General features: G+C 44.6%; 1 protein-coding gene across 1 annotated transcript in view; it reads right to left on the bottom strand.

Moving 5' to 3' along the window:
* PDE6C (phosphodiesterase 6C) overlaps positions 1 to 22241 on the bottom strand; it is a 54966-nt gene that overhangs the window by 23329 nt on the left and 9396 nt on the right. Inside the window, exons 4-12 of the mRNA XM_040254543.1 lie at positions 21322 to 21462; positions 20564 to 20638; positions 19558 to 19622; positions 19387 to 19453; positions 12617 to 12664; positions 7836 to 7985; positions 7113 to 7256; positions 5924 to 5992; positions 227 to 373 (exon numbers count right to left, since the gene is read on the bottom strand). Of these exons, the coding sequence (XP_040110477.1) occupies positions 227 to 373; positions 5924 to 5992; positions 7113 to 7256; positions 7836 to 7985; positions 12617 to 12664; positions 19387 to 19453; positions 19558 to 19622; positions 20564 to 20638; positions 21322 to 21462 (906 nt within the window). The remainder of the gene's footprint in view (positions 1 to 226; positions 374 to 5923; positions 5993 to 7112; positions 7257 to 7835; positions 7986 to 12616; positions 12665 to 19386; positions 19454 to 19557; positions 19623 to 20563; positions 20639 to 21321; positions 21463 to 22241) is intronic.

Raw genomic sequence — 22241 nt, 5'->3', positions numbered from 1 at the left:
ATACCACTCAGACTTTGGAACAGAATTCTAAAGGTTAGAAGGTCTGTGACAACCTTATCTGAAAAGATAGGATGGCCTTGTTTACAGGGTTTAAGCAGATATATTGACAAAGTTAATGATAATTTAAGATCTACACTGCAGGGAATCTTTTTGAACCACGGGTAATTTTACACAATGGAGAACTGTCACAGAATCACACCATATTTTAAATTAAATACCATCTAACCTCAACGGGTACTTTGAATTTCTCTACCACGTTTATTTCAAAAAACAGCCGAAGTCCACACTTAATCAGTTCGTGCTCTGTGATGGGCAAGTCGCTGAAGCGGAATTCATACAGGTCTGCAGTCCGTGGGTCTGGCAGGTCCTCCTTCTGTTGAAACAAGGACCAAAGGTTCCAGGTTACATTCTTTTTTATCCCTTTAGTCATACACAAAATTACAATGCAATGATGCCACATGCACTCCCCTGAGCCTCTATACACCCAGGACTGGGTTATGCCCCTATCATCCTCACAACAAACCTGCACAATGACCCTCAGTTTCCAGATGGTTAAACTGAGGCTCAGCTATCCTGAGCAGCTTTCTAAATGACGGCATTCAATTCCAAAGCAGACCCCAGAGGCTGCTTTCTTTCTCTGATGCAAAATAAAATGCTGAATTACAGCAGCAATGGCAACCCACTCCAGTACTCTTGCCTGGAAAGTCCCATGGATGGAGGAGCCTGGTAGGCTGCAGTCCATGGAGTCTCTAAGAGTCAGACACGACTGAGCGTCTTCACTTTCACTTTTCACTTTCATGCATTGGAGAAGGAACTGGCAACCCACTCCAGTGCTCTTGCCTGGAGAATACCAGGGACAGAGGAGCCTGGTGGGCTGCCATCCATGGGGTTGCACAGAGTCGGATACGACTGAAGCGACTTAGCAGCAGCAGCAGCAGCAGCAGCAACAACCCATTTTCAATACTCAACTACTCTTCTTTCCTCTTCTAGAAATATTTGGTAAACAGTAAATGATGGCTTGATTCAGTTCTATCATATTTTCTCTACCTGTTAAGTGATGCTTTCCCACGAGCCTGTGGGTTCCCTAAGGATGGGATCATGGTGTGTTACCTGCTGTAGTAACAGAACCTGAGGGCTTGTCCCACAGAGGTGCTTGGTTAATGTTCATTGAATGAACGAATGAGTGAATGCCCCCCGTGTCCTGGTACACATGCAGGCATCTCATTTAACCCACCCCTTGTCACGATTTAGGACTAGGTGAAAAAACAGTTGAACTAGTCACATGGACATGGCTTGGGAAACAAAAATGTGGGTCTTGCCTTTAAGGACTTAACTTATTGAAGTGGTTAAAAATACAGATAGTGAAAGGTGAGATTCGGGGAGGGGGGTGTGTGTGACAGACAGCAGGGCAGAGACAACCCCACAGGAAGAAAAAAGCAGGCGAGGAAAGAAAGAAAGAAGCACACAGTCTGCTGTGTGGCCCAGCAGACAAATGCACAGGAGCAGTTCAGTTCAGTGGGTGCTCACTGAGCCCACAGTAAACCCTTAATACGGTGCTAAGGTCACATCCCTCAGAAAGCTCAGGCTTGGCCCAGAGGATGATTCATGTTCTATTTGCACAAATTTCAACACCAAATGCTATATGGCTCTTTTAAATACAATTATGGTATCTGTTCACCTAACCCCCAAGTCAGAGCTGGCCCTCACACCTTTGCCCTTCTTTGCAGGGTTTTCCAGATTCTCCAAGGAAGAAGAACCCCTTCTCCCCAAGGCCACTCTTAGATGGTCACTTTGGGCAGAGATATCTCTCCTGCAAAGCAATGGTTTTGAGCCAGGAAACTAGTGTTCAGTTCTGGGTTGGGGTTAGCTACATCAGTGTTCTCATCTGTGAAATGCCGATAACAATAGTAACATTTTTGTCTTTGTTGTTTTAATGAAAAAGCAGTACCAATTTTATTTTCACGTGTCAAAGACAATTAGAGGGGATTCATCCCATGATCCCTAGGGAAAGTGAAAGTCGCTTAGTCATGTCTGAGTCTTAGCGAGCCCCTGGACTATACAGTCCATGGAATTCTCCAGGCCAGAATACTGGAGTGGGTAGCCTTTCCGTTCTCGAGGGGATCTTCCCAACCCAGAGATTGAACCCAGGTCTCCCACATTACAGGCAGGTTCTTTACCAGCTGAGCCACAAGGGAAGCCCCTAGTAGCACTTCCCCAAAGCTCCTTCCTCACAGGGCCTCTTGCATCCTCCACCGTTCCTTCTTATCACTTTCTCTCTGTCCAGAACCTCCCAGATTCCTTGCCCATGGGAGCTCTTTCTCCCTTCTGTTCATTTTTAATCATTCAACAGACATTTATTGGTTCCTATTTGTGTTGTAAGCATTATGGATAAAACAATGTCACTACTTCCTGAAATGCACATTCTTGCGGGGAGAAATGGAGAATAAGCACATGTAAAAATCAGACCAAGAACTGTGGGGTGCAGTGAGGGGGGCCCCCTGCCACAGAACCTCCCTGCTGGAAGTCACCTCTGACCTGCTCTTCTCAGAGTATTATGTAAAGATCCAATGTGAAAACATTTTTAAAAACATTACAGGGTCAGTCACACTAACGTGTAAGTGTACATTTTTAGCAGGTAAAAAAGTAAGAAGTTCTCAGAATTATGACTCCCAGGCCCAATTTGCAGTTATAGGCAAACCATTATAATAATACTATAATACAGAAATCACAGGTTTTGAAAAACAGCAGTCTGGGACTTCCCTGGTGGTCCAGTGGCTAAGACTCTGAGCTCCCAGTGCAGGGGGCCCTGGTTCGATCCCTGGTCAGGGAGCTAGATCCCACATGCTGCAACTAAGACCCAGAGCAGCCAAATAAATAAATAAAATTTTAAAAAAAAAGAAAAAAGAAAAACAGCAGTCATACAACAGTGATGCAGAGAGATTGATAGAAATCAAGGCTCTTGCTTGGTCTGAGAAGTAGGAACTCTAGCACCAAAGGCTGGTTTTCTCCTCTTTGATGGAACCCACAGCTGAGATTGAGAAAGAGAGGCGGTAAGCATGAGAGATTGCGAGAAGTCACCCTCTCTGTAACTGTATGTGAGTGTAACATGGCCGCACTGGCCTCCTGCACCCAGGCTAGCTCGCTCCCTCTGCTCCAGAGACCCCTGGCCATCTGAGCAGGCCGCTTCCGGGTCCCAGTGTGCCAGGCTGCCGTGTGGGGTCTTGCCCAGTCCCCTGCCAGGCCTCGCAGGCTGCTCCCCTCTCCCACTCGCTGGGGCTCTGGCCACACCAGCTGCCGTTGGTCTCCCTAACGTGGTCTGTGTCCCCCTACCCTGGCCTGGACTGTCTGCTTTCCCTTCTCATCTCCAAGCCCCCATCATCACTCTCTGCCCACCCAGCTCCCGCGTCCCCTTCAGGCCTACATGCCATGGCCTTCATCTTACACTCCATCACCTTCTGTTAGGCGAATCGGGCCCTTGGCCTCCCCAGGGCCCTTGGTGCTCAGGCCCCATGAACCCATCCATTCAAGCCAGTGTCATTGCTTGTATTTTTCATCTCTCTAATAAACAAGGGGTTTCTTGAGCCAGGTAAGAACCAGACCATGTTATCTTTTGCCCTTGGGACTTAACAGTTTCTTGTATCATAGTGCATCTTAATAATTAGTGAATGAATGAAAAAAAAACTCAGTGAAGGAGGAGTGAATGAGGTACTTCTCTGGGATGTTCTCTCCACATCTTCTATGGTCTGGTAAACAGGAGCTTCAGGGCATCTGTGAGTGACCTGAAATGTCCCAGGAAGCAGGGGGAAGAAGGGGAACAACCGTCCCCACTTCCTCTGCCCGAGTCGCAGTGCTGCTTCCTCAGTCCTTACCAGCACAGCCACACGCACCTGCTGTTACACCTATAAAAGAGGGCCACGCCTTCCCTGAACCAAGAATTAAAGTGTATCCCTGGAGAAAATCATGGTCAGTGAAGATGCATATATATTTATGCCACTTGGAAATTATGCCAAGATAGTTTCAGAGAACCCCTCTGAAATACGTGTTTGTTTCTTAAGCTGGGCTTCCCTGGTAGCTCAGCTGGTAAAGAATCTGCCTGCAATGCAGGAGACCCCAGTTCAATTCCTGGGTTGGGAGGATCTGCTGGAGAAGGGATAGGCTACCCACTCCAGTATTCTTGGGCTTCCCTTTTGGCTCAGCTGGTAAAGAATCTGCCTGCAATGCGAGAGACCTGGTTTTGATCCCTGAGTTGGGAAGAACCCTTGGAGAAGGGAAAGGCTACCCACTCCAATATTCTGGCCTGGAGAATTCCATGGACTGATAGTCCATGGGGTTGCAAAGATGCATATATGTATTTATGCTGCTTGGAAATTATGCCAAGATAGTTTCAGAGAACCCCTCTGAAATCTGTGTTTCTTAAGTTACACGCAGCAACAATTTAGGATGAGCTTTAGAGCATATCTTATATTCAAAGTAAGCCATTTTGTTGTAAAGCTACTGATTCTTTGCCCATTTTATCGCTTTTCCATCATAAGGCCCTTCCCTCCTCTAAACAGAGAACTAGAAAAATTCTAACAAGTCATGAATATCAATTAAAGCTTTGTTTTACAAAGAAGATGAGTTTTGTTGGGAGCAAATGAGCAGAAGGAAGGGTCATCTTCTGGACTACATGTAAGAGGAAAGTGCTCAGAAGTTAAGTCAAAGAGAGTGAGAGGAGGAGGAAGAACCTCAGGTGACACGAAAATATGCAAAGTGTCAAAACATAGAGGTCAAAGGCCACTGACTCTGTGGTGGTACAGCCAAGGGCCAGGATGGGAAGACAGAGCTCATAGAAGATGGGGATGGGGAAGGTAAGATATTCAGTATATCTTAGCTCAGAAAAAAAGAACACAGGTCGGAAAGGGGCAGTGGAAAACAGGGTAGGGTAGTCAGGAAGGCAAACAAATGTGACATCACTTCAATTTCAGACAGACTGTATTCAGGCCTCTGAATTCAAAGGGCTAGGGGCCTTGGTAAACAGCCCAGGCTTTTAGTTGGGATCCCAGAAGGGCCACCCTCTAGAAATAAAGATTCTGCCCAAGTAGCAAGGGCAAATCTAAGACAGACCATCCCCAACAAACTCTAAAACCAGCTCCTTCACCCGCCAGAAGAAAGTCTAACCCTCTGAAGAGAAAGATAACATCAGTCAGAGCCCCTCCAAGTTTTTATCAACAATGTCTGGTTCTCAGTGAAACAATTATGAAGTATGCCTTAAAATGATCAAATGAGTAAAACTCAAGAGTAAAAATAGACAGTAGAATCAGACATATAGGTGATTCAGGTATTGAGAATTTAAAATCACTATGATGAATAAATTTAAGAAGATTGATGAAGAGAGAAAGTAGATAAAATGACAGGAAGTTTCAGCATAGAGTTGAAATCTTAAAAAAAAAAAAAAAGTTAAATCTACATACTAGAACTGAACAAGAGAAGCTCTGAAATTAAAAACTTACCTCATGGGTTTAACAGTTGACTGAAGAAAATTTGGGTGAGTTTAAACAGTAGATACAAAATACAGGATTAGTGACTGGAAGAGAAGTTATTTCATCTAGATATAATAGGGGTGACCCAATGGCAACAATAGGAAAGAAATAATTCCTCCAGGATCCAGAAGAGAAGCTAGAGATGACAGAAATGATAATGGTGCCTCTGAGGGTCTATCTGTAATTCTGCCATGTCTTCAAGGGTGGACATGGTGTAATCCAAAGCTATTAAACCAGGCCATGCTATCCTCTGGAGTCTGTGCCTGAACGCTCTTGTGCAACGGTCTAGATTAGCTGTGATTCTAATTTACCTTTGTGGATTGCACTGTGGGAGACAAAGAGGAAGAAAAGCAGGGAACCATATTTTATTTAAAAGGCATTACGGATAGAAGTAAAACACTTACCAAAATTGTGACAAGCTGTTTTTCTTCACAGTCTTCAATTACATCTATATTTAACTTCTCTTTAAATTTCTAAAATGTAAAAGCAAAGAAAGTGTGAAATTCCTATAAAGTCGATTTCTATGTGATTACTTTACTCTTAAAATCAGTTAAAGTATGCTTTAATGAGTCCCATGACAAAGTGCCATACAAAGGTCTATAGCACTGGATTATGTAGAATTTTCTCTACAAAAACAATTACTCTTTCTTATCCTCCAAAATGTAACAGCAGTTGTCTCAAAGAGAGAGAGGGAAGGGGTCATTGATAGTTCACATGTAGGCGAGAAAAATGAGTGGCTTACATCTGTTTTTCTATTAGTTTATAGCAATTGCCCTGTATTTCCCCAGACATTTTCATCTTCAATATATCGAATTCTCAAGTTTCTTTTACATCTCAAACCACCCAGCAAAAACAAACAGGAAAACTATATCAGACATACTCTGAAAGCTACGGAAATAAAGGAATAGAGATCATGGGTGTGCGGTATTTCCCCTTCATTTGGTGGTGATTAGAACACTTCTAGCAAAGGTTCCCCAATCATCCATCATGTTGATTTGGTCATGTTTGTACACTGAACATTTTAGTGAATGTGATAGGAGGGAAGACTTGAAATGAGCTTGCACAGCTGGGCTTGCGGTCTGGCACTTGTCATCACCATGAGAAGAACATCTATCAGGTAGCTGCTGATCAAGGATAACAGATGCAGAGAGCCAAGCAAATGCAGCTTACAGCCCAACCAAAATCAGCTGAAGCCTGGGCAACCCACAAATGCATGAGAAATAGATGCTTATTGCCATATACAACTGAGAGGTCACGGTTGTTACAGAGTATTATATGGCCAACAGCTGACAGTTCCCTCCCTGGAAATATTTTTTTCTGTGCTAATACTCCAATCTAGACCTAACTATTCTAGCTCCTACAGAGCTATTTTAAACAAAGAGCTGTTCCAACCAAGAAGCCTGGACATTCAGTAAGGGTCTGTGTACTATGAACCACCCAAATTCTCCCTGACCCCTCCTCCTTCTCTGTTTCCCCCTCCTCAGCCCAGGACTAAACTTATTCTCCTCTGTCAGACCTCTGGGTACTTAGATGAATTCCAGAAGCCATGGTTAAACAGCATCTAATCTCCACAGGATTGAATTCCCCACTTACCAAAATAGACTTGATTTCATCAGGCGTAGCCTTGGTGTGGTTCATGAGCATTTCTTGGGCTATGTCCTTTCTGTTTTCCAGCTTATTCATTTTCTCATAGGTGTCAGTATTTAAAAGAGACCATCCAAGAAACTGTGTGAGAGTCTGAAATTGATAAAATGTGATTCAATTCTCTAAAATTAAAGGAAAATTGATTTGGAGGCAACAGTCTGCATGCTTTCCTATCCATCAATGTCTCTTCCCCATCAAAAACCCAGTTTCTTGTTTTAATCTAAGAAAAAAATACTAATAGTCAGCCCCAGACAATAAAATTGGCTAAGCCCTCATTTTCAAAGTGCTTCATGCACCACGAATACTTTATTAGAGGAGGGGATGACCCAAATCCAATCAGATAAAGCATGACTTGAATCAGAGAGGGCTGGGGGTGACAGCAAGAGGAGAGGGGGAAAAAAAGGGAATGGGGAGAAAAAGAGAGAGAAACCTTTTCCCCAATTTCCTAGTTCTGGAAAGAATTTTGATTAAGTCAAACATTCACACTTTGGTAGAAAGCAGTGCAGTTTTATGGAGATCAGGAAACTGAAATGACACAATAACAACATATTGACAGCAAGTGTGTGTGACTCATGTCTTAATTACACTTTGGAAACATCTTTCCAGAATAACAATTATGCATCCTCTATTCATGAATTTCATCTCCCTCCATTATTTTATAATTGCACTCACCTCAGCGATGTTCTCATCATATTCATCAAAAGGCTTTCCATCCTTCCTGTTGTAAAATGTAGCGATGCCCACGATGTCTTCTTTTTTGTTGACAATAGGCAGGGACAAGACGTTTTTAATGACCCAGCCAGTTTCATCTACAGGTCCTTTCTACAAACAAAAAAGACACAGGTTATTTTTCAACTTTTTATTTTGAAATTACTATATATTCACAGGATGTGGCAAGAGAAAGGTACCGAGAAATCCCATGTGCCCTTTACCCAGTTTTCTTCATGGTATCATCTTGTGCCACTATGGTACACTAGCAAAACCAGGGAATACATATGGGTATGATCCGTGGAGCTTAATCAGGTTTAACCAGATTTGTATGTGTTTGTGCACGTGTAGGGGTGTGGAGAGCAGTTTTTATGCAAATTCATCACATATGTAGCTATGTACAACGTCCCCGGAATTGAGAGAATTAACCCATGACTAGTGGGCTCACTTGCACTACCCCATTATAGCCATCCCCTTGCTATCCCCCACTTAGGTTGCTTTCAGTTTAGATAAAGAATACTTTGGGGGTGTTCAATGCACAATTCATATGCTGTGACAGAACATGGCTAGAACTATACAGTCATAAAAGCACTCTTGTACATTTGACTAATTATCCTAGAACCAAGTGTCTGTATTGTGACAACCCTACCCTCTTCTCTTTGATCCCTTTCCCAGCCCTAGGATGGGAAGCATTTACCTCTATTACCTCAGTGCTCCCTGTTCACTTTTTCTGTCCTCCAATACTTATCTAGCTAATTCCTTAAATTCTGTTGAAACATCTAACGTGGTTTCTGTTTTCCTGACTGATCCACCAAGATCGTCCTTTGTTCTGTGGTGTGGCTCCACTTAGTAAACGTCTGTCAAGCCCCGTGATGTTTCAGGACCTGGGTTAGCTGCTGAGGTGCAGAGATGAAGAAGTCACAGTCCCCAGCCTCGCGGTAACAGTTTGTTAGGGGATGCACACACAGAAGTTCAGGAGTGCTTCTCAAAGTGTCGGCCAAGAATCAAGGGCAACAGATCTTTCTTTTTTAGCCAGTTTCATAAATCTCCGGGAGTGTGTCTTAAATAAGCTTCCCAGGTGATTCTGAAGTCCTCGGAAGTCTGAAAGCCATCGCCTGGCACCTGCACAGTACGCAACAAAGCAAAGAGCCAAGTCCCCAACACACCACACCGCTCCTCCTCCTGCCTGCTCTCAGCTTGTTTACTCATCCTGAGAGATGCAGGTTAAGTCTCCCCTCTCCCAGGGAGGCTTCTCTAGCTTTTCACCCCCATGGAACTTTCCTTTTGCAGAATTCCATCAGCACTTTTAGCCTGGATCACACAACTTAGGTACTTTCCAAATGCTTTGAACTGTTGGCTTTTGTCTCTGAGGCTATTTTCTAACCAAAGAGCAGTTCCATAAACTGTTGAATTCTACCTAAGTAATGGGACAGTGCTGGGCATATAAGGGATGCTCAATAAACAACTGCTTATTAGTTGAAGAGCTCCTCTTTATGCTGCTGCTGCTGCTAAGTCGCTACAGTCGTGTCTGTGCAACCCCATAGACGGCAGCCCACCAGGCTCCTCAGTCCCTCGGATTCTCCAGGCAAGAACACTGGAGTGGGCTGCCATTTCCTTCTCCAATTCTTTATACTTGGAATGAGAAGCAAAGAAACCAAGGCTCAATTCATGCTTCCTAACGGTCAAAGCTCTGGGGGGAAAAAGTAGTGCACAGTCGTTTTCAACATTTTCAGTTTTGGAAAATACTGTGAAACATTTATATACTTACACCCTCACACAGATCAGGGACAAAATAACAGAAAGTTATTACCTGTGTGCAAAATAACCTCACAACCATAAGCACCTGGGTGTACATATATTTTTAAAAGCTTCCAAAATAAGTTTTACTGCCTCTGTTTTTCAGTACGTATTCATTACCTGTTCATGTGTTTTGCTATTAAATTAGAGCTTGTTCACAGAAAAGTGATAGGAGGAACTTAAGAAAAGTAGGATAAAACCTTAAGACTGAGAAAATCCTATGTACTTTTTCTTCTGTGAATTGGGATCACTTTAATTGATATTAAAGGAAGAAGTCCCTACTTCACTCCAGGGAACACCTCAAAGATGTCTACTTGCCAATGCCTGGAATCTGTGAACAAGTTACTTTGTGTGGAAGGAGTATTAAACTAGCTGATGGAACTAAGATTATTAGTCAGCTGATGTTAAAATAGGGAAATTATTCTGGATTTTCCAGGTAGACACAATATAATCACAAGGATCCTTACAAGTAGAAAAGAGAGTCAGGGTCAAAAATCAGAGAAGGATAAATGACAACAGTGGCAAGGTCAGGGCAATGCGATGCTAGTTTTGAAAGTGGAAGGGCACCATGAGCCAAGGCTGCCTCTAGCAACTGGGAAAGACAAGGAGGCAGGTTCTCCCCCAGATCCTTCAGAAAGGAAGTCAGTCCTGCCAATACCTTGAATGTTGCCCAGTGTGACCCATATTAGACCTCTGACTCCAGAACTGCAAGATAACTCAGTTGTGTCACTTTAAGTCACCGAGTAGTCATTGTTATGGCAGCAACAGGAAGCTCATACCTCATGCCACCGAGGAACATAGTTTGAGAACCACTGCCTTTGCAGGTTTGCTCTGACCATAGTTCCCTTTGAATCACTGGTTTTTCCGTTACACTTCTCAGGTGCAAGAGGGACCAGTGAGAATGGAGGTGGGTGTGAGCAGATGGAGAGAGAAGGGGAGGCCGGGTAGGGTGGAGGCTTGGGGAGAAGGGGCACCCTTTCCTGAGTCTGCTCTTTGGGATGATGCAAAAAGGGGAAATGGAGAGGGAGGTTGAGAGCACCCCAAGATGCAGTCCTGACCCCAGTCCAAGGATGGAGGGAGGGCTGGGTGGGAGTGTCTCCAGCCACGGTGCAGTTCTGAAAGAGTTTGCAGGGCTGAAGGGGATTCCTAGGATCCATGGTGCTGGTTGGAGGAGTCTGGCGCCTCCCAGAAACCGGCCTATGTTGGTATCCCAGGGCCTGGGATAGTGGAGCCCCTGCCCTAACAGTGGATTTCTGAGCCCAGCAGCCATTGGACGGTCATTCTTGCCACAGTCAGAGGCCCAAGAAGCATGTTTTCATAGGCACTCCACTGATGTTTCTTGGGGAACTGGGAAATTCCTATGGGTTGGAGGTTTACCCCAGGTGAGTGCTCAACTTCCTCTGAACCATCAGAGCCTTGGATGGCTGCTCCCATGGAAGCCACATGAAGCCGCCAGAACGCACAGGCCCTCACACCTCAGAATGCAGCTTGGTTCTTCTGGGCCAGCTCCTGCCCTCCCTGTCCAGACAATGACTGCTTAAGGTTCAGACACCTTACAGAGTCCATGCCCCCTTCTTCTTGCCTGTGCACCCTTTCCTGGCATGCAATTACCATAAACAGAGGGGCCAGGGCTGGGCACTGTGTGGTCACACTCAGGCCTTCAACTACAAGGAGGAAGGACCTGGAGCAAGGGCTCTGATGGTTCAGAGGAGGCTGGGCCCTCCCCTGGGGTGAACCTCCAGCCCATAGGAATCTCCCAGCTTCCACGAGAAACATCAGTGGACTGCCTGTGAAAACACACTTCTCAGGCCTCTGACTGTGGGAAGGATGACCGTCCAATGGCTGCTGGGCTCAGAAATCCACTGTTAGGCCGGAGGCTCCACTTCCTGGCCCCAGGATACTAACACAGGCCAGTTCCTGGGAGGCGCCAGACTCCTCCAACCAGCACCATGAGTCCTAGGAACCCACTCCAGCCCTGCTAACTCTTTGACAACTGCATGGTGGCCTGAGTATGGTGTCTGCGTGTTTCCATGTCATCGAGCAGAAGGATAAGCAGGAAGAACAGAGGGAAACCTGCCCTGAAACTGGGCAAGTGGCCACAGGTTCTTCCGGCCTGGACACTTTTGCTGCTGAGGAACCACCTCCAACCCTAGGTCGCCTTCACCCTGGTGTGGGCAGAGAGGGGGCTCTGTGGGTGTGTCTGTGTAGACAGGAAGACAGCACTAGTGGTCCCCACCGGGAAGGCTGTCTCTATTCCTGACTAGACAGGACATGCTTGTTAAAACAGGACACAGAACAGCAGGGGCTAAAAGCCAGAAAAGGAGAGGCTGTGGGGCCAAAAGCCAGGCTGTCCCAGTGGTCAGGTGGGGAGGGGGTGAGAGAGGGGACAGGTAGGATGGGCATCTCTGGATGCTGGAGGAGGGAAAATTAAAACCAAGAGTCTGATAGCATCGGGAGCCCCCAAGAACCCAACAGGAAGCTGCTGCTTCTCCTAACGGCAGCGATAAGCCGCTGGGAAGGGTCTGAGAAACCTGTAGAGGGCTGAATCCAGGTGGTCCAATGTTTTCAGCCTCTCACTCAGGCGGAGACCATTTACTGAGCGCCTGTGCTGTGCCCAGACCACTAGATGATCAGGGCTGGGAGAGAACGGAGAAGTGACAGTCCCCCCCAGCCATCCCCCCACCCCCACCCCACCCCCCACCAATGCCAGAGTGACAAACACCCTACCTCCTTCTCTCACTCCCCTTTCTCTTCTCCCCCTTCTTCTTTTTTGCCTGAAGAACCTGCTACGTGGTGGTCAGCCAGGGTGAGCAGGACATAAGCCCTGTGCGTGCTTCCTGGTCACCCCTGAGCACCAGGCGGCCTCTGGGGGGGCGGGGGGCGGGGGGCAGTGCCGCCCCTGCTCCCTGCACTGACGGGGGTGGGGGTGTGTGGCAAAGGATGGTTACCTGAAACGTGAAGTATTCATCCGCCGGGGCGTTCAGCATGTTGCAGATCTGGAAAGCAAACGGAGCCATTAAACACAGACCAGAAAGAGAAAGGACGTGGCGGCAAGGGGTTCCTCCCTAGGCCTCCAGCGCTCGCAAGCACATTATTCACTCTGGGCCTGGCGAGACCAAATGAGCTAACGACACGCTGAAGTTGAGACAGATGGGCACCGGCCCTTAACCAGAATGCTTATCTGAGAAAACGTCTCCTTCAGCAACAGAATACAGAGAAACTCTGCTGCTGCTGAGTCACTTCAGTCGTGTCTGACTCTGTGTGACCCCATAGACGGGCAGCCCACCAGGCTCCGCCATCCCTGGGATTCTCCATGCAAGAACACTGGACTAAAAATAACTGCATGCACTCCCAGTTGGGGCAGAACGTAAACAGTAAGATACAAAAAACGTCACAAGCCAATGGCCATTTCTGAGGTGTGGGGAGCAAATGCACTGACCTTGGGACACAGCACAGCCAACGGGGTGGGTGGACCCTCTGGCCCAACCCACCAATCCGCCCCCAACCTCACCCCAGTTAAGGCACCAGCTCACCCCACCCAGGGAGCAACCTGTTTCTTGTTTGTGCTCCCTCCTGACTGCAACAGGAGTGCCAGTAAAGCCTTGCCTGAGTCCTCCTCTGGCCTCTGACCAATTGCGATTGATTAAGAGCCGGGGGACCTGGTTGGGTAACCGTTGGCTTCTCTTCCGCCAAGTAAGACATTGGATGATGTTTAGCCCCATCTCTGCTCCTCCCTACTCTTTCTGCCTCTAAGGAATCTACTTCCAAATTCAAAGCAACTAGCTGCTCAGACCAAGGAGAGGAGGAAGCTAAGCAGAAAGGCCTGGCAGGTGTGGCAGCAATTCTGGGAAGACTCTATTTTCTTTCCTTTTTTTTTTCTTTTCTGATGTGGGATCCAGGTTGGGAGAAGGTGGTTAAGGGCTGGAGGAAAAAACCAGACAGCCTTTTAGGTACACCAGAGTAAATATTCACTATGAGACATGGCTTTACGTACTAAATTCAGAGATGATTGCTCACATCCATAAGGACAAGGAGTCATTCCATTTTTGTTCATTTTGAATTATCCTTCTATCAGGTCAAACCCACAAATGGGTCTTAATAAAAGGCAGCATCTTTCTTCTCACCAAAATTAAATTACTTTAAATCATAGCATTTTAAAGTTAGAAGGCCCTTTGATAATTGTTTAAGCTTTTCTTTCCAAATGGGAAACAGAAGCCCAAAGACGTTAAGTGATTTTTTTTTTAATTCATGGGATAACAGGAGAACTGAGCTCTCCAGGAGGGTGCTGTTGGAATCACCTCTCCTGGTGGGGGGAGTGGGGAGCCCTAATTTGCATCATTCGCCAATTTCCATGTTGTAAATACACCCACCATGGGGGATTTCAAACTGATCTGGGATTAACAAGTTGCTCACCAAACTCCTGAAAATGGAAGGTAGGAGGCAGCTTCTCCCTCTATGGTACTAACTCTGCCGGCCCCTCCACCCAAGGAAAGTGCTGTTTGGGAGTGGCTGAGCCATGCCAACCACTGTTTTTCCCCTTACTCTTAGAAAGCAAATGCGCTGTGCTTAGTCACTCAGTCACGTCCAACTATGCGACTCCATGGACTGTAGCCCTCCAGCCTCTTCTGTCCATAGAATTTTCCAGGCAAGAATACTAGAGTGGGTTGTCATTTCCTTCTCCAGGGAAACTTCCTGACCCAGGGACTGAACCTTCATCTCCTGTGTCTCCTGCATTGCGTGAGGATTCTTTACCCGATGACTCTTACAAAGCAAATGTGACCATCTTTCAAAGTTTTTGTTAGTATATCAGGGATCACTTGTGCTATCCATTAATTTTATGATCTAATCTGAACAAAAAAAAACATAAATTGATTGGCTGAGCATCCCTCGGGTGTGTATCAAAGAGATAAAAAGCAGCTGAATTCTCTTTTCTGACCTTACCATCAGCAGTATCTATTTTGGTCCAGGCTTTTTGGCCTTTAGAGAATATCTATAGATGGATCAAGGTCCTTGGGGCCAAGCTTTTTTTTAAACTCAGTATTCAAATATTCAAAAATCTTCTCTACCCTCCCCATCTCTCTCTCTCCCTAAGTTTACAGATCATTTTGATTCTAGCTTGGTTTGATCCTGCATTTCTTGCTTCAATTCTACAAATGTAATTCTAGAAACTCATTTTCATTTTCTAATGTTTTTAACTCTAAAAAGTCACTCAACTGAAGCCTAATGTTTCTCATTCGGAGCTGGGATTTACTGGTTTAATGAGAACTCTGTGGGCACGTGTTCCCTAAATTCAGCGAGGTCCAACTGAAGGGCCTCTGGGATAGCTCATCCAAAAGCCTGCCTTTATTACAAGGGGTTTATGAAAAAAATATCAAGGGAAAAGTTTGAAAAGCTAAATGGAAAAGTTTCAAGCAATTTGGAGGAGCATCATAATTATGATTAAAACTCCAGACCATTTTTATTATTATTAAAGACTTTTCAGTGTTTCGTTTCTTAAATAAGTCAACAACCTCTTTTTACAGATGATGATGTTAAAACCCAGACACCTCAAGGGATTTGCCATGGGATTTGCCCAAAGCAGGATTGAGTCATGGTATCCAGGGATCCTGAGTCATGGCCGCTTGCTCTCTTTACTAGAACCCACCATCATATCACACACAAGTGGCCCCCAGGAATGGCGCTGCTCTGGCTGGGTCTGCTGAAATGTTTGATATCATCCTCTAGACCAGTGCTTCTCAGTCAGGGGTATGTTATCCTCCTGAGGACATTTAGCAACTGAGATGTTTGGATTCTCACAAGCAGGGTGGAGCTACCAGCATCTAATGGGCAGGGAGGCTACTAAAAACCCTACGATGTAAAGGACATCACTACAAAGAACTAGCCCACAATGTCAGTAGAGTCCACAAGTTTGAGAAATCTTGTTCTATACACAGAAATTATGTTTTTAACAGATCCTGCCTTTTGAAATATATAGTACAGGGTGACACAGCTGGGAGTGAAAGGAAAGACTTAAAAACTCACAAGGACAACAGTGTAAAGGAAGGTTGTCCCACACAAAGCAGGATGTATGTTCATCCCAATTCTGGAGTCTCCCAAAATGGCTCAAGGTCGGTTCTCTGAAAATCATTTGGGGAATGCCAACTTGTCTAATGAGCAATTTGATGAGAAATGCCTTGCACTAGATTTACACCAGTTTGCCATCAGTCTTGGGCTGCCAGCAGAAAGGATGACATCAGGGGTGGGGCTGAGGGCAGGAGCTGAGAGGTGAAAGCGAGTAGTAAAGCAAATGCAGTGAATCTGTGATAGAAACAAAATCTAGGGGAAAAAATCCTCCACAGCCTTTGGAATCGATTCTGGCAAATTGGTTACGTGGCAAATTGATGACTTGGCAAATGAACCATTGTGGAGGAGCTGGAAGGCTTTAAGCAAATACTGAAAATGTACTTGCTCCACTCTTAATGAAGGTTGGAAGCTGGAATGAGCATAACAAAGGGTTATGAGAGTTCACCGAGTGCCTGAGGCTGGGAACGGATAACGAAGGGGTTATACGCCCGGCCTTGAGGCGTTCGAAGGCTTCCTTCTGACCACCTGTTTCTGAGAGCAAGGACTGCTGTTTCGTGATAAGACTCCCTTTAGAGTTTCGCCAAAGCTATGTTATGGCTTCGGTGCTGGGAACTGTGTTTTATGCTTAAATGCTTTGATGTTTATCTGAAACGTTACATGCAAGCCTGTCTTATGCTCTATTCCCTGAAAATTATACAACTACACAACTGGATAATAAACTTTGTCAGTCCACTAGAGGCTGTCCCTGAGCATCCTTTTCAGAGTGCGGTTCTCCAAGCCTTACAAACCATTCAAAATGAGCTGACTTTTGGTGCGTTAGTTTTCTCCAAATTGATTTTTGGACAATAAAATCTTTACCTGGGAAACATCTAGGAGAGAAGAAGTGCTTAAAAAGTGGGGCAAAATAAAAATGCCATTTGCAGCAACACGGATGGACCAGAAAATTATAATACTAAGTGAAATAAGACAGAAAAAGACAAGTATCATATGATACTGCTGATATGTGGAATCTAAATGGTACAAATGAACTTATTTACAAAACAGAAATAGAGTCACAGATATAGAAAACAAATTTATGGTTACGAGGTGGAGATAAATTGGGAGGTTGGGATTAACATATACACTCTGCTGCTGCTGCTAAGTCACTTCAGTTGTGTCTGATTCTATGCGACCCCGTAGACAGCAACCCGTCAGGCTCCCCCGTCCCTGGGATTCTCCAGGCAAGAACTCTGGAGTGGGTTGCCATTTCCTTCTCCAAGCATGAAAGTGAAAAGAAAGTGAAGTCGCTCAGTCGTGTCCAACTCTTAGTGACCCCATGGACTGCAGCCCACCAGGTTCCTCCGTCCATGGGATTTTCCAGGCAAGAGCACTGGAGTGGGGTGCCATTGCCTTCTCCACTCTACGATGTATAAAATAGGGCTTCCCAGGTGGCACTGAGGTAAAGAATCTGCCTGCTAATGCAGGGTTTGCAAGAGATGGGGGTTCCATCCCTGGGTTGGGAAGATCCCCTGAAGGAGGGATGGCAACCCACCCTAGTATTCTTGCCTGGAAAATCCCATGGACAGAGGAGCCTGGCAGGCTACAGTCTATGGGATGGCAAAGAGTCAGACATGGCAGAGCAACTGAGCACACATCTATCAAATAGGTAACAGGGACCCTCTGTACAGCACAGGGAACTCTACTCAAATACTCTGTAATGACCTATATGGGAAAAGAATCCAAAAAAGAATGGATGTATGTACAAGTATAACGGATTCATTTTGCTGTCTGGCAGAGACTAACAAATACATTGTAAATCAACTATAATCCAATAAAAAAAATTTTAAGTGGTGCATAAATTCCTTTATACCACCTGTGGCAACTTTGGGAATATCGAACTTGATAAAAACCCCAAATGGAGTTTAATAGATGGGCTGCCAGGAAACCAAAGGACAGAAGCCAAGGGCCAAGCTACTTGGCTATTTCAGTGAGGCTGAAAAATTGTGGTATCTGTGGATTCAGTTAGGAATGAATTGGAATACTTTGGTCAATACCACCAGGTCAGGAATGACATTTAAAAATATTTCAGTTATATATAAAAAAAGGGAATTCCCTGGCAGTCCAGTGGTTAGGACTCCACACTTTCACTGTCAGGAATCAGGTTGAATTTCTGGTCAGGAACTAAGATCTAGGCAAGCTGTGTGGTTCAGCCAAAAAAAAAATTTTTTTTCAATTATTTCATAATATTTGTTAGTATATATTGCTGTTTACTCTTAAAAGACATAAGATTCTCTCTCCTTTTTCTTTTCTTCCCCTTTGACATGTCTCTACACTAAGAGATCATGTTACTTGGTGAGGCCACTTTGTCGTGTAACCAACTAAGCCCAGAGTTAGGCATCCTCCCTGAAACCCTAGGGTAAAGCATCACTACGTAAAAAGATTACCTTGCAGTCATAACAGAATTTTCCTAACTCTGTCACCATTCTGAATCCAGAAATATTCACATTAAGCAGAGGCAAATTTGTGACAGTAAAAGAAAAAACATTAAACAACCTAAATTTTGTTTCACTTCCCCTGTGACACCTGAGTCACTGTAATTCACATGCTCATTTACTAAATAATGAAGATGCATGAACAGAATGACAACACTAAAGAAAAAACAACTATGCAAATACATGCTATAAAAATATGTTTTTGGAAACTTGAGTTTGAAGGGGGAAAGGAAAGATGCCAACATAAAGAAACGTAAAAAACAGGGAACATTCTTGCAAGGAGGTATCTTGATGCCAAAAAAATGACACAGATGGTGGAGGAGCCCAACTAGGGAGAGAAGTCAGCCATGAAAAGGAAGGAGAGTATGGTCAAGGCCAAGTGGCAAAGCTACTGGTCCTCTGACCTTGAGGTCTAGGGGACCCTTTGTTGTCTTCCCACCCCTGACCTCTCTCAGCCAGACCTGGCCTACTCTTCCCTCCCACCACACCCCCACCCCACATGAGAGACCAGGGCAAAAATCTTCACCTCCACTATCAACTCAATGCATTTTGCATTGCAATCAATGGCAAAGTCCTTTCCTTATATATTTTTTCTTTTTGTCAGTAATTTTCCGAGTTTCAAAAGTCGTGACCAAGGGGAACTATATTTAAGGTCAAATTAAACCCAGCATGAATCATAGTCATGAACTACCAGGATGTCTGAAATTTGTGTGGCTGCAGAATAAGAGGCTGGGAGATGGATCTGTCTTTCTTGTGTTGACTAAATATTTTCTTGCGGAGTCAAGGAGTTTCTAGTTCACATTCATTCCGACTGCCAAGATTCTTCTTTCCTGTGTCCTGTGCCAAAGTGGCCATCTTACCCTTATCTGGTGCGTTCTTGCCTTTGCAGTTGTTCCTATCTCTTAGCTAATTAGAGTTTCATCCAACATTATTTAAGATTCAAATTTGTTCTGTTGCTACTGCTGCTGCTGCTAAGTCACTTCAGTCGTGTCCGACTCTGTGCGACCCCATAGACGGCAGCCCACCAGGCTCACCCATCCCTGGGATTCTCCAGGCAAGAACACCGGAGTGGGTTGCCATTTCCTTCTCCAATGCATGAAAGTAAAAAGTGAAAATGAAGTTGCTCAGTCGTGTCCGACTCTTAGCGACCCCATGGACTGCAGCAAATTTGTTCAATAACTTACAAATCCATTTTCAGCAACGTATGTTGGCAACCCACTAACGAGAGTCCAGTGGTCCGTGGGAGGTGTCCTTGAGGAAGATGAGAAGAAAAAAAAATCATCGCTATGCAAAGAAATGCTCTGAATACAAACATAAAAGGGCAACTCCTGCAGCTGCTTCACGGCAATACTCACGGAATGACTTTGATCTCTTCTTTTCCATGTAAAATGTAATCAATGATTTTATAAAAGATGACTTCCTAAGAGGAAAGAGAGAATATGAGAAAAATCTTACCTCCCAGAGAAAACATTTTTCCTTAATGAACTTTTATTTTAAAATTTAAATATTTTATTTCCCAACCACATTTCTTCACATAACAAATTACCAAACTACCCATGTCCTAATTACAAGCTTATGATAAAACTAGAAATATCACTGGCCACTTATCATATGAACAAAACTGCTGAACTAATTTTAGAAAGTTGAATACACCCTGACAACTTCTAGGAGAATCTTCGGTTTTCTGTTAATTTCTATTGTCCAGACATATCTGACTAATACTTCCATAGAACAAATCATGGAGTTTCTCAGCCTCACTCAACGTTTTCCCTTCCCAGCTGTACAGTGCACTTACCCCTTCCAGCACCCTGAATGGGTGCCTAAGAAGCAGGATTCGGTGAATACGTTGTCAAAGCTGGAAGGGACTTGAGAACTAGTCTCTCTGCTTCTTTGGGCAGATGAAGAACCTACAGATTCCATCCCCTCCTTCCCTTTCCTGTATGCTCTGGATACAGTGGTGGAACAAGCTTCCTATGAAACTTGCAATCAAGGGGGAAAGTAAAGCTAAGCCAGCCTTTGCCTGTAGATCCCAGTCCAGCATGTCAGAAGAAGAGCCTGGGCCCAGTGTGTTTTAAAAACTATGCAGAAGGCTCTAAAGCTCCCTCCTTGTGGAGAAGCACTGATCCACCAAACCCCAGCTTCACAGAAAAGAAGTTAGAGTGAAGGCAAGGGCAACCCAGCTGCCTGGGGCGGAGCTGAAACTTGAACCTCAAACTCCTTGTCCAGTGCTTTCTGCTTCTCCAAGGTGCTCCAGGAAGTCCCAGGACTAGAGCCCAGTCCTTCTTGGGCCAGCGCTCTTTCCTTTACACACAGCCGCTAAAACCAGGCACAGATATCATCAACAAAGATGTCCGCACTCACTCTGCCATCTGGGGTCTTTGGACCTTTGTAAGGCTCGACTTCTCCAAGCTTGACTGGCCACTCATCATAGAATTCCTGGAGGCAAATATATTTAAACACTATTAAGCAAACTGTCCTGTTACCTCCCATATCTGAGTGCCATTGGTTTGCACATTTTATGTTAATTTATAATTCTGGAATTTTAAAGCTCTTTTTCAGTAATGCTGTTTATGAACTTGTGACTGTAAACAAGTCAATCTTTTAAATCTGTAAAACGGAGACAATAACAAAATGCATATTAGAGTCATTATGCGGATTAAATGAATAATACAGAGCACCTACCCTGACACATAGTTAGAAGGAGGGAGGGCAAGAGGAAGGAAAAGAACATGTATGGAAACTCTCTGAACTTCCTGCTCATTTTTTTTCTGTAAACCTAAAAATACTCTAAAAGAATATGATCTACTAATTAATTTTTTAAAAAGAAAAAAAGACTTGTTGAAGACACATATAGCTAGGAAGTGGAAAAGCCAAGTCTAGATACTTTTTTACTCCAGAAAGTACATTTTCCCTTCTTCTTTTCCATGTAAAATGTAATTGATGATTTTTAAGTTGACTTTATATAAAAGATGAAAGTACCATACTTTCTTGGGACTGATTCTTAAGATCTATCATGACCAGTAGTTCACAGAGTATATCCGTTTTTTAATGGATTGCATTTCATGTGCTATGCATTTTATAGCTGGTGGTAGGGGAGATAAAATGAATGGAACAGTGACCTTCTCCTTGGTCATGTCCAGCAGCCCAATGGAGTAGCGTTCGCAGTTCAGGTATGTTCTAACAGTGTAGAGCGCTTTGTGAAACTGTCGCTCAACATCTGTGAGCTCTTCAAATACTTTGTTGGCTGACCACATAAGAATCTGAAAGTAGGTATTACAAAGAAAACAATCAGAACAAAATACAGTATGAAGAGGAGCATTAGAAGAAAACAGGAGATGCATCAAATAAAAAGAACACACGTCAGCAAACAATGCAATTCCATTTTTGCACATGAACTTGTCCAACAAACTACTGAGAGTCTCAGGGTGGGATGATGAGGAGACGTTTTGCAAAGCCGTGCATTTATGAAAGCCATGACTTATCTCCATGTCCAAAATGTTTTGGCTCCAAAGGGCAAGTAATCTAACACAAATGCAGAGACAGTTCCTGGGCAGAGGGTCCAGTATTTGGGGCCCACTGGCTACTGCTGGCCCTTGTGGGAAGAAAGCCACCTGCCTCCTTCCATGTGTCCTGAGCTAGTCAAAGGTTACCTGCCCTGGACAGTTAGCATGGGACAGGGCCTTGGAAGTCCTCTATCCCAACCACCCTCCCACCATTGTACTGATGAAGAAACCGAGGTCCTCACAGTAGTTCAACTCAGGTATCCTGGCTACCAATGTTGTTCTTTATCCCTCTGGCTCAAGGAAGCAACAGAGGAGCGATTTGCTCCTCAACGTAGCACCTTTACTATGTACCAGGAATACACAGCTCTGCAAAGAGCTTTATGTGAACTAATTCATCTAATGACCATTTAATAGTCATAGCAACCATGTGGGGTAAGTACTGCAATTATCATTGCCACCTCAAAGAGGAAGAAACCACAGCTGCCCAGGACATAGCCTGAAGCAAGCAAGCCAGTTGGACCTACAGATAGAGGGGC

This window comes from Oryx dammah, unplaced genomic scaffold, assembly GCF_014754425.2.
Source record: "Oryx dammah isolate SB20612 unplaced genomic scaffold, SCBI_Odam_1.1 HiC_scaffold_14, whole genome shotgun sequence".
Taxonomy (NCBI): domain Eukaryota; kingdom Metazoa; phylum Chordata; class Mammalia; order Artiodactyla; family Bovidae; genus Oryx; species Oryx dammah.
This window is presented reverse-complemented; position numbering and strand designations above follow the sequence as displayed.